The sequence below is a fragment of the Hyphopichia burtonii genome (genome assembly GCF_001661395.1).
Source record: "Hyphopichia burtonii NRRL Y-1933 unplaced genomic scaffold HYPBUscaffold_5, whole genome shotgun sequence".
NCBI lineage: Eukaryota > Fungi > Ascomycota > Pichiomycetes > Serinales > Debaryomycetaceae > Hyphopichia > Hyphopichia burtonii.
In genome coordinates, this window is record NW_017963732.1 from 969,898 (window position 1) to 987,901 (window position 18,004).

Here is an 18,004-nt window from a genome sequence, read left to right on the forward strand (position 1 = left end):
GGCCTCTTCTCGCTGATTGCTGCAAAAGACTAAGGAACCCCGGGTCCACTACAGCAAACAACGAAGTAATGCCTTCGTGAAACACATATATGGGCCCACAGCGTAGCCCGAAAGTGGGTCTTTACGTTGGTCTCCTTAACAGCACTCGCCGGGCCCACTAGAGCACGGGAGGCGGATGGATCCACGTCCTCTTCTTTTCCAAGAAGAGCCTGTTGGAGGAAATATGTCCCGAACAATGTAAATGCTATTCAAGAATTCTACAATCCAAAGAATTGTCTTGTTTGCTGGTATTAAGAACAATTGAAGGGGGAGAGGGGGCACGGAGCTAATATCCTTTTTTGGAGGTACGGATCTAAACCGGGACCTGGGTCGTGCGCCGTCCCAAGGAAATGATGCTACCGAATTTTGTATGATTTCCCCACATTTCAAACAGAGTCCTTAATTATAAAAGGATCTTTGCCATGATCGAGAGTTAATTGATATCGGGAGAGTAGCCATGAGTTCCACATACAAGTACGAGCAGGACTTGCCATGCTTGCCTGTGCCTTCATTGGAGGCCACGACACAACGATTACTTTGTGCGCTTCAGCCATTGATTACCCCAGATGAGTATCTTGATTTGGTTCAAGAGATGAACGAATTTGCTAACGATGACACGATCTTGTTGATTCAAAAGCATTTGGAGGCAGTTTATGAAAGCAATCCCGAGTTGACGTGCTACTTATCGTCGATCAATGACGAAACAAACCCGGGGATTTATGGAGAGCTTCGAGGAGATATTTTACCAAGGAACCCATATTTGATATTGGAGGAAGATCCATATTCCAAGACGATAAATCCACCAAATCAAGCACAAAGGGCTGCTAGTTTGATCAATTCGTCGCTTAAGTTTATTGTGAGTCTTCGAAACGAAACTTTGAAACCGGACTTAACTCCCAAAAACAATACTCCTTTAACCATGAATTGTTATCGTAATTTATTTGGTACCACTAGAGTTCCCGGAGAATCCAAATCTCAAATCAATAGTATTTCGATTAAAAAATCACCTCTGTACAATGAATCCCGTCATATTATTGTTATCTGTAATAATCAATTCTATCAATTGGAAGTTCTTACCAGGATTGAGGATCAAACTAATAATTCAAATCACAATATTTGGTTTAATGATTTTGAATTGAGTGTAATTTTGAATTCAATTATCGAAGAAAGTGATAAGGTCGATAACATTGATTCAATTAATAACTCAATTGGGTCAATCACCACTCAATCTTACTCTCAGTGGAAAATAGGTAGATTGGAATTACAAAAAGCAAGTAAAGGAAATTTGGAAATTATCGATAATGCGTTGTTCGTGGTTATCCTTGATAATAAGAATTCTCCAACCGATGATCAACTGAAAACTTCCGTAATAAGTCATGGTACTTCTACTTTGAAACAAGGTACTAATATTCAAATTGGGTCTTGTACTTCTAGATGGTATGATAAGTTGCAAATCATTGTAACTTCAAACTCTGTTGCTGGTGTGGTTTGGGAATCTACCTCAATGGATAGTACTGCCATTCTTAGATTTTTAAGTGATATTTATACTGATCTGATCTTAAAATTAGCAAGAAATATCAATGGCTCAGAATATACTCTTTTCGATAATAACGTTGAATTCGTACTGAGTAAAATTGATAAACCGAATAAAATTCAGTTACTCTTCAAAAAAACTCCCGAATTACAAAATTTGATTCATTTATCAGAAACAAGATTAGCAGATATCATTAGTCAACATGAATATAAAACTTTAAATTTGAAATTAGATACCCACATTGTTAATAATATTGGTATTTCAATTGATTCTTTCTTACAAATCTGTTTCCAAATCAGTAACTATACCTTATACGGTAAAATGGCAAACACTTTAGAACCAATAACCACAAGAAAATTTAAAGATTCTCGTACTGAGTTAATTCCAATCCAAAATGAAAAAATTTTTAATTTGTGCAAACAATACATTACTCGTTCAAATCGTGAATCATTATGGGATATGTTTCTTGAATGTTGCCGTGATCATGGCCAACAGTATCATGATGCAATGCTTGGTAAAGGCTTTGAACGTCATTTCACTTCAATCTTACATATTTTGAACAATCACGAAATTGTGGATTATTTAAACAAAATTAACAACAATTTAACTCCTTTGAACTTGAAGAATATTAATGAGATTTCATTATTACTGAATCCCTTTGTTGATCGAATCACCAAACCCGAATTATTAATAAGCAATTGCGGTAACCCTGCATTACATTTATTTGGTATCCCACCTGCTATTGATCAAGGTTTTGGTATTGGATATATAATCCATAAGGATAAAGTCCAAATAACCATTCTGTCCAAACATCGTCAAACAGATCGGTTTTTAGACACCTTCACTCGTATCACTAACGATATTCGAAATATATTCAAGTCAAAGCTGAATATTTTCGTTAACTTATCTACTGACTCTTCTGCTCGTAAAAATGAATTACAGAAACTAAGAAGAGAAAGTGAATGGAAAAATATTAATAAGGATTTACCTTCAACAAAGCATCCTATCGACCTCACCATCGACAAAACAACTATACCTTTGGAGTCCATCAATATGTCTCGTACAAGATCACTGTCTTCTTCGCTGAATTCAGATGATTACGATGTATTGGGAGGCTATGGATACTTTGACTTTGGTGAATTAGATCTCAGAGCAGATAATTCCTCTGTACAATCATTTACAAAAAGTAAAGGCCATTCTGAACTAAGCTCCAGAACCAGCTCTTCAAGTGACTTGATGAAGATTCAGAACATTCCTCAAAATGATGTTAAACAAAAACTCTCTTTAAGTGAACGGATTAGAGATCGATTATCTCATAGCCAAGATACGCTTTCTCAATTGAGCTTGAACGACCCTGACGAAAGTTCTGAAGTCTTTCAAAGACCAAAACACCAAGTCGGAAGACAAGTAAAAGTATCCAAGTTCTAGTTTATATATGTTTTTAGCTAGTTTTTATAGTTGCGAATTTTAAAAGAAAAACCTTTAACGCATTTTTGTATTGACGATTTTTTTTTTCTTTTCACCAAAGTCTTTTACTAAGCAACTCTTCAATTATAATTACGTTAGCCATGAGGATTCCACAGTTGGGAGTGTCGCCGCTACTGAAGGCACTTATTCAGATACGGGGGCCTGATGCCACCAAGTTTTTGAACGGTTTAATTACACTGAGATTACTTCCAAATATCGTTAAGAAGAAGCAACATACTATTAGTGCCAAAGAAGATAAACATGCCAAATTGGATGAGGTTATTGATCTAAATAAGAACTGGGGGTTGATGCATGAGGACATTTATGATCCTGAAGAAAATATCTTGATTAGAAGAGATGGAATCAATTCTATGTTCTTGAATTCAAAGGGAAGAATCGTTAATGATTGTTTCTTATACAGTCAACCGTTTCATAATCACGAAGGAAAGTTTGACGAAGAGATGCTGGAGCCCAATTTCTTGGTTGAAATTGATCAAGGTTTCGTTAGTCAATTACAGATGTTATTAAGGTTGCATAAACTTAGCTCTAGAATAAAAATTACCCATAGAAAAGACTTACATTCGTATTATTATTATAATGATAGTGTTGAGTTTGATGAATGGTTAGATGATTTACAGTTCAATCATTTCAATAGTTTTGATCCTATTGATGCTTTACAAAAAACCAATTCTTTTATACGACAAGAAGTATTATTCAACTCCAAGTATGCTTCGAATATCGTGGGATTTGCTATAGACAATAGAATTCCCAATTTTGGGATCAAAATCATCACCAACAAGGAGTTGGTGGTGGATGATAAGGCCGATGATGCTAAAATTCCTTTGAACGAAGTTTTCAGTCAAAACTTTCTTGCCAAATTCCCAATCGAATGCACTTCGGAAGAATACGTTACTAAAAGAAGGTATATCAATGGGCTATTTGAAATCGCCGATGCTCCAAAGGGCACCTCGCTACTTCCTTTTGAAACCAATCTAGACTATGTCAATGGCTTATCGTTGGAAAAGGGCTGCTATGTTGGACAAGAATTAACTATCAGAACTTTTAATAATGGTATCATACGTAAGAGAATTGTCCCAATTCAGTTTTTCGAAATCAACGATACAAACATGGAAACCATGGCCCAACAAGATTACCCAATATTAGACCGTGAAGACCCCATCATCGATCTTTTGAAAAACATCAATTCTTCCACCATCAGCAACATCGATGTATCTGCGTTATCTCACGATCAAAACTCCTCAGACGACCCAGAACCACAGACCGCTGCTGCAAATAATCCTTTTGGATCCAAACCCATCGCATCATCCGGCCCATCTCCATTTGGCTCGACTTCTAAACCGGTCCGTAAAAGAAAAACGTCAAAGGGTAAAATCCTTTCATCTGTTGATAACTTGGGCTTCATGCTCATGAACACCTCTGACTTACACGCAAACACTCTCTACGAAATGGGCATTCCCTCTTTACAAGGAGGCAGTGAGCAAGGAGTTAAAAAAGTTGGGATCAAGGCCTATCAACCAGACTGGTGGTTGGAGGAAGAACCTGAATAAGGCAGTGTTCTGCTACACTATACCTACACCTATACACTACACTATACTGTAAATACACTATTTATTCACCTCATCATCTTTGTAAGACTTCCCAACGAACCTGTCAATGACAATATGACCAATCTGTTTGTTTAGTAGCACCGTCAAGGAAGGAACAAACAAACGAACAAAAAAAAAAAAAAAGAGTTCGCATCCGACAACTTCACAGCAAAAGAACTGCCTCTGCCCCGTTGAATAGTATATCATCAAGCTTTCTTCAAGAGATCGGAGCATTATAGCTAGGTATAGTGTTGGAGAAGATGACCAGGAAACAAAGCACGAAGACTATCCGTTTGGTGGTGCTCACCGTTGTTCTTATAGGATCAATTATATTTTTATGGACTTCAGATATTCACAAGACCGTCTTGACGAGTCTTGAAGAAAATGAAGCTAAGAAGGTTAGTCAAATGCCGCCAATACATCAACCGGTGGACTCCAAGGAAGGTGACGGAGATAAGGGGAAGAGTGGTAAGGGGAAGGAGAATAAGAAGGTTGATGGGAATAAGGATAAGCCAAAGGAGAAACCCAAAGATGCTCAGAAGGGTAAGTCGAAAGATTCAAAGAAACAAGGTAAGCCCAAGGCCCCTGTTTATAAGAATCCAGTGAATGGAGAGGAGAAAGGGAAGGAAGCGGATAAGGAGAAAGGAGCTAAGAATAACGAAGATAACGAAGGATTTAATGCATTTCAATACTATCAAGATTCAAGGAAGAAACCGCAAAAGGGATCGAAAAAACTTAAGGATTCTAAAAATCCAAACGGGTTTTTGGGAGATACCACCGAAATCAGCCCAGAAGATAAGGATGCATTATCTGGATTATATGATGAAGGTGAAGAACCAAAAGCCAATGATAAACCTCCACTTGGGGCACCGGGTCCTAATGGATTTGATATTCCAGATATCCCAGCTACTATCGAAGATAAAGATTTTGCCAATGTGCCTAGTTTTTTCACTGATAAAAAAATTGAAAATCTTAAATTCCGGATTTATTCTCATAACGTCAAGAATGGGGGTCATCAAGATTTAGTGGAAGGAGAAGAGCCTTGGGCCGATAGGTTCCATAAGATAACCAGCTCCATCAAGTTGAACTCGATGGTTAATACTGTTGTTACTTTACAAGAGGTTTATCGTTTCCAATTAGATGATATAATGGCAGATTTAAACCGATTTTCGCCTTCCAATAAACCAGAATGGTCTTTTTATGGTCAAGGACGTATTGATGGTAAAGATACCGGGGAGTTTGTTCCAATCATCTATAAAAACGATGAATGGGAGTTGGTTTTCAGCGATACTCTTTGGCTTAATGAAAAGGATCCAAGAACTGCCTTGGAAGGTTGGGATGCTAAATATTTGAGAATTGTGTCCATGGCTACTTTAAAACATCGTAATACCGGTAATTACATCAATATTTTCAATGCCCATTTCGATCATGTTGGAGAAGTTGCTCGTATTGGTTCAGCTCAATTAATTTCTAAACAAATGGCTCAAATTAATGAATGGCCTTCATTTTTGATGGGTGATTTGAATACTCCAGTAACCGAAAACGCTTATACCTTATTGACTGATAAATTAAAGGACCTGTCTTCCTTAACTACTCCTTTCAATCATTATGGACATTCGAAATCAACCATTACGGGATTCGAAGGTCAATATTTAGCTAATGGTGGTGAGTGTATTGATTACATTTTCGCTCCGAAATATGCCACTAAAATTGATCAAAAACCAAATTGTAACTCTAAAGACGAAAATAATGCTTCTAAATACTTATCGTTGAAATTACATGGATTTGGCTTAATGCATTCCAAATTTGATGGGTTGTATATGAGTGATCATCGTCCTTTGGTAGCAGATTATGTGTTATCGTCGAAACAATGTTGAGCCATCCAATAGCACTTCAAGCATAATTCACTTCTCTTCTTATGTCTATAGATAATGTAATACTTTTATTATACTATGTAAAGTTGTGGTGCACGGGTGTTTTTTCTATTTGAAAGATATCAAAAATAAACAAGACGTGAATGAATACAACCAACTACTTCAGTTTTCTGTAATGACCATGGACAGTCCACACGAACAGGTCCAGAATGCGTTGTTGTCGCGTATAGTGAACAATATGGTATGTTACCAAGTGGCCGATATCTCAATCGATAGTACTAACCAGCCGGATAGGGTAATTTGAATGATTCTATAGCCAGTATGAATGAATCCTTACGTGAAATCAATAAGAACAACAGAGATACTGAGTTGTTATCTAAGATGTGGAGTAACTATTCCAAGAATTACGAATACAACTTACAAGCTACTGGGGAAAAACGTGAACCAATATAATGTATTGAACAACCTAGTGAAATAGGAAATGAATTTGAAATTCGGAAAAAAAGTACATGACTAAACAAAAAGTATCATCTAGACGTCATGGGTCTATGATATAGTACAGAAAAGAAACAGGGAATACGAAACTCTATGCAATGTCCCTGTTATTATGATATATTATGATATACTATGAAATGTGATTATTCTCATTATCATTCTTGTTATTATTCTTCTTATTATTATTCTTCTTATTATTATTCTTCTTATTATTATTCTTCTTCTTATTATTCTTCTTATTATTATTATTATTATTATTATTATTATTATTATTATTATTATTATTATTATTCTTATATTATTCTTCTTATATTAATATTATTCTTAATATGATCCTTCAGTTCATCTGATTATACAACCAAAACTTCACGAACCGTAGACCCCCAGCAAGCCCCTGGTTTAATCTTTGTTTTCTTGGGTTGGTAATAAACCATATCTCTTCTTTAAAGTAACTCTTTGTCTGGAGTATTTATCATCTGGTGAAAATCTGGCTGGGTGAGCAGACTTGGTGATTTCCCCGTCTTCGGTAAGCTTTTTCAAAGTGTAGATTCTCTTGCCATCGGCACCTAAGGTGTACATCAAATGCATCTTGTATTCTGTTATTAGTTCCTACTAGGTTTAATGAAGGTTTAATGAAGGTTTAATGAATTTTTCAAATTTTTTCATTTAGAAAAAGTCAGAGATGAGCCTTAAAAAAAAAAAAAAAAAAAAAAAAACAGAGGTTGACTTCTCACACGACCATCTTTCCACGATCGAAAGGTGTTTCAAACAAATGAAATACTCTAAAATAAGCTGATATTAAAGAAGTAACCGAAAGGTCTTTTTATTTAAGCAATTGAAGGTCTTCACATAGAGGGGAGCCTTGCTATATCCACTGCATTGACCTGGGAAACTTTAAAACGAAATGGTGCCTCCAAAGAAAGATGCTTTTGCTGATTTATTTCAATCAGCAACGGCAACGTCGTCAAGTTCGTCATTAAATAATAAGAATCTTTCACTAGCGGAGCAACAGAAACAACAAAAGCCGGCTAACAACCTTAGCAATTGGTCGAACCTTGATATATTGTCACCGTCACCTCGCCCCAATTCAAACTCGAACTCAAACTCAGTTGGTTCTTTGAGTAGAACTGATTCTCCTGCTATGCCACTGGCCAGCGGATCAAATAATGATCCTTTTGACATTTTCCAGTCCCCAGCACCTGCAAAACCGGTCTCGCGGGAAAACTCATCAATTGAACAAGTCAAACCAACACCAGTTCAACCGGCACCTCAGAAAATCAATAGTAATTCATTACTAGATGATGATTTTGAGGACGCTTTCACTTCTGAGCAGGGTGCTGACGATACTTTGCAGCAGTACTCCCAATTGGAATCAGACGATTTCGAGTCAAATGATTTCGAGTCAAATGAACCAGCTGAAACTGATCCTGATCGAGCAACTTCAACTGATAAGAAAGATACAGTTTTGGCAGAACTTGTAGACATTGGTTTCTCTATAGAGGTCTCCAATGGTGCAATTGCCAAAATGGGGCCTGATCTTCAAGCATGTGTCAATTATATCATGAGTGGTGGAGATTCTAATGATCGAAAACCTCGTAGATCTCACACTCAAGAGTCAAATAGTAAATCCCTGCAAGGTGATTTCGCTTCCAATATAAATGACTTATCGAGCGATTTTTTCAATAAGGCTTCTATCTTTTTCAATAAATCAAAGGCTACTGTCATGAAGAATATTGAACAAATTCAACAAGATTTTGGAGGTGAGCATTCAGATAATAAAGGCAATAACAATATGCCCGCTTGGATGAAAAATCAACATAGGTACAAGAAAGATGCCATAGAAAGAAGACAACCTGGTGGCAATTACGAAGATTATGGATCTGACGAGGAGAATATTAACCAGGAAGAAATAAATAGATTTATGGAACTACAAAGACAGAAAGAAAAGGAAAGACTGAAACAGAGAATTGACCATTTCAAAGAAGTCGCTAAGAATAAAATTAATGGTTCTGGACTGGGTAGATCATCACCCGTGAAAAGACCTTCTAATGAACAACCACCAACTTCAAATTCATCACCACAGTTGCGTCCCGAACGTACTGCTCAACCTCCGCCGAAACCTCAAAGACAGGAACCATCTTCCTCTCGTGCCTCTGCTTCTCCTAAACCTTCCGCAAAACCTGCCCCGCAGGCAGATCTCTTGGGTATTGGTGGAGCACCAGTATTATCGAGAGCTGAAAAGTTCAAATCTTCAACACCGGATGATGAAGTTTATGTTTCCTCACGCAGAAGACGTAATAACAATAATTCCACGCCACTCTTATCTCAACCAAAACAAAGAAAAACCACTTCTGATCCATTAAATCAATTCCAACAATCTGACTATGATATTTCTAAAGAAAAGGCTTCAGATTTTTTTTCAAATGGTAATTATGATGGTGCTCACAATTTATATATTAAGTGTCTTGAATCTCTACCTAGTAATCATGAATTGAGAATCATTATAAATTCCAACCTTGCATTGACTTCAAATAAATTAGGTAATTATAAAGAATCAAAACAATTTTGCATCGATGGGCTTGATCTAGTTGGTGATGAAGAAATCGCAAAGGACGAGACTTGGATTTTAAATGGCAAACCAATTAAAGTATGGTATGTGAAACTCCTCACAAGAAAAGCAGAAAGTTTGGAAATGTTGGAGTTGTTTCCAGAATCATTATCTTGTTATTCTGATTTGGTTAGTAAGTTTGGGGTAACTGATAAAAAAATCATGGATGCCAGAAGAAGAATCAGGAACATCGTTGATCCACCCAAACCTGCACCTGCAAAGAAGCCAGCATCTTCACAACCTGTTAGTAATACAAAAAATACTAATTATGAAGCGGTGGAACGTATCAGAAAACAAAATGCAGATGAGAAGAATCAGGAAGATGTTAAATTCCGTCTACATGATCAAATTCAAGAAAGACTTTTCGATTGGAGTAAAGGTAAAGAAGATAATTTAAGAAGTTTATTAATGTCATTGCCTAATATTTTACCGGAAAGATTAGGCTTCCCATTCATTACTACGAAAAAACTAACAATCAATGACTTGATGTTACCTAAAAAAGTTAAAATCAATTATATGAAAGTTATTAGTTCGATTCATCCTGATAAATTGGGTAAATTTGAAACAGAAGATCAAATGATTTGTCAAGGTGTTTTTATCATTTTGAATAAATCTTGGGATATTTTTAAAGAACAAAACGGAATAAATTGATTCCATGGATTTTAGTTAAACTAGTATATAGAAATTAAAGTTTTTGCATTAAGCCATTTAGTAGTTTCATGCTGATGAAGATAAAAAAAAATTGTTATTGAAGAAACAAAGTCCAAAAAAGAAAATTCCGATACCGGGAGTCGAACCCGGGTTTGCTCGGTGAAAGCGAACCGTGCTAGCCGTTACACTATATCGGAGATGTTATAATTTTTTAAACACCTGGATTTTTATTTTGGGACATAAAATATTCACATAAATTTTCCAAAATTAAAAAAAAACTTGAAAAGGCTTGATTTTCTAATATTTTTTATACTAGCTACAATTCTATTAAAAAAATTCTCAAATTTCTGTTAAAAACTTTTTTATCTTTGCTCAAAAAAAGCTTTATTAAAGCTGTTAAATAAGTTGAAAATTTTTCGGGTATATTTTCTATTTAGTTAACGCAAAAGCTGAAAAATCACTTTTCAGTGATCGATTCTGCTTATTTGAGTAACATACTAATGTATTGCTCTTTGCCGCTTCTTGTCTTAAGATCCAATCGAAAGAAGCCACAACTTCAATCTTTACTGCTTCTTGACTCTTTCGCCTACTAGATAATATTTTTTACTCTTGAGGCCAGCTAAGATTATCAAGGAAGTGTCCCGCATTAATATTGATCTTTCCATTCACGAAAAGAAAAGAATTACTTAGGTTGCAAAAAAATGAAGGTTAAGAACACTTTTAGTAAGGACTCCCTTATTTACCTATTTACCTATAAGCTACATTTTACGAGATTCGATACTATTCAGAAAAGTATAAGATTTGAACAATATCAAAATCAATCAATCTTGTATTATCAAACGGTTCTTTATCAAAAATGTTGCAACCGCTTTACCGCAAAAAAAAAAAAAACAAAGAGCCACCACAGTTTTTTCAGTTAATTTAATTGCAAAGGATTTTTCTTTTACAATGAAATAATTGTACTGTTTAATTAGATTCATATGGCGGATAGTATATCCTCATGTCTTGGCCATAAAAGAGTATATATACTTATATAAAGAAGGACATGATGGTCAAAGATTGCTTTCTGTAAGCCAATATGTATCGAGCTAAGACTGCGTTAGCACCTTTCTTTGGAGGAAAAGTTGATGATATTGACTACGAAGTTAACTCAGATCACGAAAGTAACTACTCTGATACTCAAAATTCAAATGGTGCTCCGGTTGAATCAGTGAATCCACTCGGTTATAACCTTGATTATGTTACTACTTTCTATATGGTCATTCAAGGGGTTATAGGTACTGGTATCTTTGCAACTCCTGCAACAATTGTTAAGTCGATGGGCAGTATTGGGTCAACTTATGTATTATGGACTTCGGGTTTTATAATTGTTCTTTTTGAAGTATTTGTATATATTGAGTACGTTACTTACTTCAAGAAGAGAAATGGAGGTGATGTAGCTTATTTGGAACAAGCTTACCCAAAGCCAGATTTTATGATTCCTACGACTTATGCTGCTGTATCTATTTGTTTGCTGTTCTTAAACTCTTCTGCTATCGCTTTTGGGACTTATGTTTTGAGTGCTGCCGGTGTTGAAGCTTCTGCGTGGGGTCAAAGAGGTGTTGGAATGGCTGTTTTATCATTCGCTTGTATATTAGCAGCAATAAATACTAAATGGAGTTTAAGATTATCAAATTTTTTGGGATTCATCAAAGTTGTCTTCCTTTTCTTGATTGTCATTACCGGATTTGTGGTTTTGGGTGGAAATACTCGTATCCAAAATCCTCATGAGATCTTTAAGAATGCCTGGCAAGGTACTACTAGTGATGGTAATGCTATTAGTAATGCCATTTTAAAGGTTTCTTTCTCTTTCGGTGGGACTCAGTATGTTTTCAGTTTAGTTGGGGAAACAAATCCAAGACAGACTAAAAATGTCTTCCGCTTTTTCGTTCCTGGAGTGTTATTCTTTATTTACATTCTTTATATATGTATTATAACTTCTTACTATTCAGCTTTTGAATCAGCTGAAGAGATTGGATCTTCTAGTACTTTGGTTGCTTCGGCATTCTTTTCAAGAGTTTTCGGTACTAAATCTGCTACAAAAGCTCTTGATGTTATGGTTGCATTATCAGCTTTTGGTCATTTATTAGCTGCAGTAGTTGGCCACTCTCGTGCCTTAAGAGAATGTGGCAGACAAGGTGTTTTGCCCTACTCTAAGCTATGGACTTCTACCAAACCCTGGGGGACTCCCATTTTACCAATTTTTATAACATGGCTAGTTAACTTGATTGTAAGTATAGCCCCACCCCCTGGTGATGCCTACAACTTCATAGTTGATATGGGTTCTTATTCAAGTTATATTTTCAAATTGCTTTTGGTAGTTGGACTTCTTCTTGTCAGAAAACAAAGAAAGCAAGCTGGTTTGGGTTATCAAGGATGGAAAGTTCCAATGCCTATTTTGATCATAATTATTTTATATGAAATATTTGTTGTTGCAATGGCTTTTGTTCCTCCTGCTGATGGTTCGCTAATTGGTTCTGATGTATCTTTCTTTTATTGTACTTATGCTTTAACAACTATTGGAATAATTGGATTATGTATTAGCTATTATTACATTTGGGCTAAAATATTACCAAAATTCTACAATTATGAACATAGGATTGCTTCTTTCACCTTACAAAATGGTGAGCAAGGACATACAGTTGTCAAGGTTGCTGCAAAAGATGTTGCCCAATGGGATTTGGAACATACCTCAGATGGAAAATTAGTCAAGCCTGACTCAAATGATCAAACAATCAGCCATACCAGTGATTATGAATATCCAACCAGCGTTGAAAACATTTCTGTCTCAGTTACCGATAACAAACAAGATAAAGTTTGATTTTATTATTTATCATTAGCTCTTCACTTCTCTTACCCTACTTATAAATATCAGTATATAAATATATATATCTATTATTTTTGGGCTCAAGAATAAAAAATACTTTGTACATATACAAAACCTTGATGGTTCAGTTTGCTGTTCAAATCAGAAGTGCCGTAGTAAATCATGTTTGAGAGCGTAGGCTATGGGTGTTGTGGCGAGACTTACTTCCTCATTTCAATTATTAGGTGCTCAAGAAGAAATATCTGCCCTCGTTTTGGATTGCTTAATGGATAAATGTAATGAAGAGTGCCTTGCATAAATCAAGGCAAAGTATAATGGATCTTTCTTCTGTTGTCAAATCTGTTATTGATTTAAAAAATTTGACAGATTTGACATTAATGATGCGAAAAAAGCTGTGGCTGCAATAAATAGTACTTCGCTTTACAATAAGAAGATAGCAAGTTGAAACACCTAGTTCTACTTAAGTGAAGATTAATCTCATGTATTCCTAGAAGTTTCTTGATGGTCTCTAATAAAGATGTCAGTACGTGAAAAGTTCCCTAATACTTTCTACGAAGGAAACCAAGAAGAATTTGATTATGATATCAACGAACTTGGCAGTGGGTCCTCCGTTAAACCAGATGAAGGAGGCTCTCCAGAGGAGGAAGTGAACCCTCTAGGTTATAATCTTAATCACCCAACTGCTTTTTTCATGGTAATCCAGGGAATGATTGGAACTGGTATTTTTGCAACTCCTGGGACTGTCGTGAAATCAATGGGGAGCATTGGATCAACTTATGTTTTGTGGGTTTCAGGTTTTTTAATTGTGTTAGCAGAAGTAAGTGTATATATTGAGTATATTTCCTATTACAAAAGGCGTTCAGGTGGTGATGCAGCTTTCTTAGAAAGAGCTTACCCTGAACCTCAGTTTCTAGTGGCTACAATTTATGCAGCTGTTACAGTTTGCTTAAGTTTCCTTAATTCTAGTTCCATTGCTTTCGGAACATATATCCTACTGGCAGCTGGATCTGATTCAGCTTGGGCAGCAAGAGGTGTTGGATTAGCAAGTTTAACATTTTCTTGTATGTTAGCTGCCATACATAGTAGGTGGAGTTTAAGATTAACTAATTTTTTGGGTGTTGTCAAAATTGTTTTCATCCTCTTTATTGCCATTAGTGGTTTGGTGGTGTTGGGAGGTGGAACAAGGGTGCAAAATCCTCATGAAGTTTTCAAAAATGCATGGGAAGGTACAACAGCTAGTGGCAATGCGATAGGTAATGCCATTTTGAAGGTTTCATTTTCAATGGGGGGTACTCAATACTGTGTTATGTTAGCTGGGGAATCCCATCCTAAGCAAACCAAAAACTTGTTCCGGTTTTTTGTTCCCTTTGTTGTATTCTTTGTTTTCACTTTATATTTATTGGTCATTACTGCTTATTATGCTGGTATAGGATCAGTAGAGGAAATTTCCAAAGCTGGTACTTTGGTCTCTTCGGTATATTTTTCAAAGGTTTTCGGAACTTCTGCTGCTACAAAAGCTTTAGACGTTTTAGTTGCATTAGCTGCTTTTGGTCATCTACTTGCAACGGTCATTGGTCAATCTCGTGTATTGAGAGAATGTGGTAGACAGGGTGTTTTACCGTACGCTAGATTATGGACTTCCACTAAACCTTTAGGGACCCCTATTTTACCTATTATTGTTATTTGGGTGGTGAATGTGATTGTCAGTGTTGCACCTCCCCCAGGTGATGCTTTTAATTTTGTTGTGGACATGGGTGCTTATGTGATCTATATCTTCAGATTCTTCTTAGTAATTGGTCTTTTGAAAATTAGAAGAAGAAGAAAAGCAGCTGGTTTAGGGTTTGAAGGTTGGAAAGTTCCTTTACCAATCTTAATCATGATCGCCTGTTATGAATTATTTGTAATCGCCATGGCATTCGTTCCTCCAGATGACGGTACATTGAAGGGTTCCGATGTTTCTTTCTTCTATTGTGCTTACTCTCTTGCATGTTTTGGGATCATTGGCTTGTGCTCTTCCTACTATTTTGTTTGGGCAAAGATCTTACCAAAAATTTTCAAATATGAACATAGACAATCATTTTACTCTTTGGAAAATGGTGAAAAGGGGAATACAGTGGTGAAAGTTAAATATGAAGACTTAGCGAAGTGGGATGCCGAGCACGATAAGTCTGGGAAACTCATTGGCGCTGATGGCCATTCTATCGAAAATGAAGATTCAACTTCAGTGGAAAATATAACTATTTCGGTAACTGACAATAATAAGCTGCCTAAGGCTTAAGATGAGCGGGAATATCCTTCATCATTTAAATTTTATACATAAACATTCTTATACGTACATAGAACACAAATAAAAGCACATTATAATATTTTTATGACTCTTTACTTTTTTAGATCTATCGGGCTTATACCTCTGTTAACAAGTTACCTGGGGACTTTCAAACTTGAGTCTGGCTACTGTAGCTCTCGCAAAATTTGAAAATTTGACTGACAGGATCATGGATGTCTAATGCTGTCAGATGAAGTTCGTAATGCCGCTACTACTATTGGTAGAGATATTTCTGCTACCCAAAAACCCTGTTTTTGGTGTTTCATTTTCAAAGGATGTTGGATATTTGTACCTTGAGATCTTAAAAAGTTTTCTTCTATAAGGTTATTGGAAACAAATGCCTTGCTTACTTCCAGGTAGTTGTTCGCTTCCATAATCAAAATTTTTGCGGCTATCATACTCTCCCAATTTCCTGATTGAGAAAGAAAAAACTTTTTGCAACCTGTGGCTGCAATATAACGGAAATATACCGACAATGGCTTAAATAAATAATAGTTTCAAGCCATGTACCTTTCTTAAATGACGTGCGTTTATAAAAGCTGTCAATAAAAATCATGTCTAGTATTCACGGGATGGTTCCGTTTGGGTAGTGGGGGCAAGGATGGCCCCATTGACTTAGGATTTTTCAGTTCCTATAAATATCGTACCGAAAAAAGCAGATTCAAAGAAGCATTCTACTAGAAATAAGTTTTTTTTGTCATAAGCATGTCTAGAGCTAAAAAAATTTTAAACCCATTCTTTGGTGGTGATATTGAAGAAATCAATTTTGATTCACAAAGTCATGAAGCTGGAGAATATTCAATCAAACAAAATGCAAAAGGTGCTCCTGTGGAGAAAGTAAATCCTCTTGGTTATAACCTTGATTATGTTACAGCATTTTACATGGTTCTTCAAGGTATGATTGGTACTGGTATTTTTGCAACTCCTGGTAGTGTTGTTAAATCCATGGGAAGTATTGGCTCAACGTATGTTTTATGGGTGAGTGGGTTTTTCATTATGATTATGGAGCTTTCGGTATACATTGAGTACTTAACCTATTTCAGATTAAGAAATGGTGCCGATGTAGCATTTTTGGAGCAGGCTTATCCAAAACCCGATTTTATGATTCCAACCACTTACGCAGCCGTGTCGGTTTGCTTGAGCTATTTAAACTCAAGTTCGATAGCGTTTGGGACTTACATTCTTCTGGCAAGTGGAGTTAATGCGAGTGCTTGGGCAGAGAGGGGTGTTGGTATAGCCATTTTGACATTCACTTGTATTTTGGCTGCAGTGAGTAGCAAATTATCTTTAAAGTTATCTAACTTTCTAGGATTTGTTAAATTAGTGTTTATGCTTTTCATTGTTATTAGTGGACTTGTTGTATTAGGTGGTGGTTCAAAAGTAAAAGATCCACATTCAATCTTTAAAAATCCATGGGAGGGAACCACAACTAATGGAAATGCTATTAGTAGTGCTATTTTAAAAGTCTCCTTTTCTTATGGTGGTACTCAGTATTGTATCATGTTGGCTGGTGAAGCAGACCCAAGGAAAAGCAAAAACTTATTCCGTTTTTTCATACCTGCTGTTGTCTTTTTTGTATGTATACTTTATATTTTAGTTATCACTTCCTACTATGCTGGTATAGGATCAGTGAAAGAAATCTCTGATGCTGGTACTTTGATTTCTTCGGTATATTTTTCAAAGGTTTTTGGTACTTCAGCAGCTCAAAAAGCTCTTGATGTCTTGGTTGCCCTCGCTGCTCTTGGTCACCTACTTGCTTCGGTTGTTGGACAATCCCGTGTGTTGAGAGAATGTGGTAGACAAGGTGTTTTGCCTTACTCTAAACTATGGACCTCTACAAAACCATGGGGTACACCCATATTACCCATCATTGTTATGTGGGTTGTTAATGTTATAGTTAGTCTTGCTCCTCCTCCGGGTGATGCTTTCAACTTCGTTGTTGATATGGGTTCTTACTCTGGTTATATCTTTAAAATTCTTTTGGTTGTTGGGCTTCTTCTTGTTAGAAAGCAAAGGGAAAAGGCAGGTTTAGGATTTGTTGGTTGGAAAGTTCCATTACCAGTTTTAGTACTTGTTATTTTATACGAAATTTTCGTTTTCGCTATGGCTTTCGTTCCACCAGCAGATGGAACTTTAAATGGATCAGATGTTTCCTTTTTCTATTGTGCTTATGCTTTGACCACAATTGGTATTATTTGCTTGTGTCTTTTCTACTACTATGTTTGGGCAAAAGTTTTACCGAAGCTCTATAACTATGAACATAGGGTTTCACTCTATTCTTTAGAGAATGGAGAACAAGGACATACTGTGGTTAAAGTTAATAAGCAAGACTTGGAAAGATGGGATGCAGAACATTATGAAAATGGAAAATTGATAGACACAGATGATGCAAGCTCTGTGGAGAACATTACTGTGTCTCTTGGTGATAATAACAAGCATTTCAAACTCTGATCCATAGATAATCCAGTTAAATAATCGTAATATTTCAATGTAGCACCGTCAGTAATTTGAAAATGCTCAATTTAAAATAGATTATC

The 18,004-nt window shown here is 36.1% G+C and overlaps 10 protein-coding genes and 1 non-coding gene across 11 annotated transcripts; 9 read left to right on the top strand and 2 right to left on the bottom strand.

The window, feature by feature from the left end:
- Window positions 1–496: 496 nt before the first annotated feature.
- Window positions 497–3,001, top strand: CTN3 (carnitine O-acetyltransferase; the record flags this gene model as incomplete). Its single annotated transcript, XM_020218784.1, has 1 exon — window positions 497–3,001. One exon carries the CDS (start codon window positions 497–499, stop codon window positions 2,999–3,001), a length of 2,505 nt encoding a protein of 834 aa, XP_020075817.1.
- Window positions 3,002–3,129: 128 nt separating this feature from the next.
- On the top strand, window positions 3,130–4,678 carry HYPBUDRAFT_141563 (uncharacterized protein). The gene has a single exon (XM_020219791.1). It carries the CDS (start codon window positions 3,142–3,144, stop codon window positions 4,606–4,608), a length of 1,467 nt encoding a protein of 488 aa, XP_020075818.1. The 5' UTR covers window positions 3,130–3,141; the 3' UTR covers window positions 4,609–4,678.
- Window positions 4,679–4,832: 154 nt separating this feature from the next.
- On the top strand, window positions 4,833–6,574 carry HYPBUDRAFT_153443 (uncharacterized protein). Its single transcript, XM_020221551.1, has one exon. It carries the CDS (start codon window positions 4,908–4,910, stop codon window positions 6,522–6,524), a length of 1,617 nt encoding a protein of 538 aa, XP_020075819.1. The 5' UTR covers window positions 4,833–4,907; the 3' UTR covers window positions 6,525–6,574.
- Window positions 6,575–6,702: 128 nt separating this feature from the next.
- On the top strand, window positions 6,703–6,974 carry DAD4 (Dad4p; the record flags this gene model as incomplete). Its single annotated transcript, XM_020218817.1, has 2 exons — window positions 6,703–6,762; window positions 6,816–6,974. 2 exons carry the CDS (start codon window positions 6,703–6,705, stop codon window positions 6,972–6,974), a joined length of 219 nt encoding a protein of 72 aa, XP_020075820.1.
- A 13-nt stretch (window positions 6,975–6,987) lies between these two features.
- HYPBUDRAFT_217878 (uncharacterized protein) lies at window positions 6,988–7,382 on the top strand. Its single transcript, XM_020223089.1, has one exon. The coding sequence runs from the start codon at window positions 7,149–7,151 to the stop codon at window positions 7,347–7,349; it is 201 nt and encodes a 66-aa protein (XP_020075821.1). The 5' UTR covers window positions 6,988–7,148; the 3' UTR covers window positions 7,350–7,382.
- Window positions 7,383–7,415: 33 nt separating this feature from the next.
- On the bottom strand, window positions 7,416–7,604 carry NOP10 (snoRNP complex protein; the record flags this gene model as incomplete). Its single annotated transcript, XM_020222320.1, has 1 exon — window positions 7,416–7,604. One exon carries the CDS (start codon window positions 7,602–7,604, stop codon window positions 7,416–7,418), a length of 189 nt encoding a protein of 62 aa, XP_020075822.1.
- A 316-nt stretch (window positions 7,605–7,920) lies between these two features.
- Window positions 7,921–10,275, top strand: FGR32 (Fgr32p; the record flags this gene model as incomplete). The annotated part of the gene is made up of 1 exon (XM_020222321.1): window positions 7,921–10,275. One exon carries the CDS (start codon window positions 7,921–7,923, stop codon window positions 10,273–10,275), a length of 2,355 nt encoding a protein of 784 aa, XP_020075823.1.
- A 125-nt stretch (window positions 10,276–10,400) lies between these two features.
- HYPBUDRAFT_t130 lies at window positions 10,401–10,472 on the bottom strand. The gene has a single exon. It is a non-coding gene; the product is annotated as a tRNA-Glu (tRNA).
- Window positions 10,473–11,323: 851 nt separating this feature from the next.
- HYPBUDRAFT_157873 (amino acid transporter) lies at window positions 11,324–13,196 on the top strand (the record flags this gene model as incomplete). Its single annotated transcript, XM_020222322.1, has 3 exons — window positions 11,324–11,343; window positions 11,440–13,021; window positions 13,155–13,196. 3 exons carry the CDS (start codon window positions 11,324–11,326, stop codon window positions 13,194–13,196), a joined length of 1,644 nt encoding a protein of 547 aa, XP_020075824.1.
- A 462-nt stretch (window positions 13,197–13,658) lies between these two features.
- On the top strand, window positions 13,659–15,426 carry HYPBUDRAFT_167697 (amino acid transporter; the record flags this gene model as incomplete). The annotated part of the gene is made up of 1 exon (XM_020222778.1): window positions 13,659–15,426. The coding sequence occupies one exon, from the start codon at window positions 13,659–13,661 to the stop codon at window positions 15,417–15,419; it is 1,761 nt and encodes a 586-aa protein (XP_020075825.1). The 3' UTR covers window positions 15,420–15,426.
- A 746-nt stretch (window positions 15,427–16,172) lies between these two features.
- Window positions 16,173–17,918, top strand: HYPBUDRAFT_141584 (amino acid transporter; the record flags this gene model as incomplete). The annotated part of the gene is made up of 1 exon (XM_020219792.1): window positions 16,173–17,918. The coding sequence occupies one exon, from the start codon at window positions 16,173–16,175 to the stop codon at window positions 17,916–17,918; it is 1,746 nt and encodes a 581-aa protein (XP_020075826.1).
- Window positions 17,919–18,004: the final 86 nt, after the last annotated feature.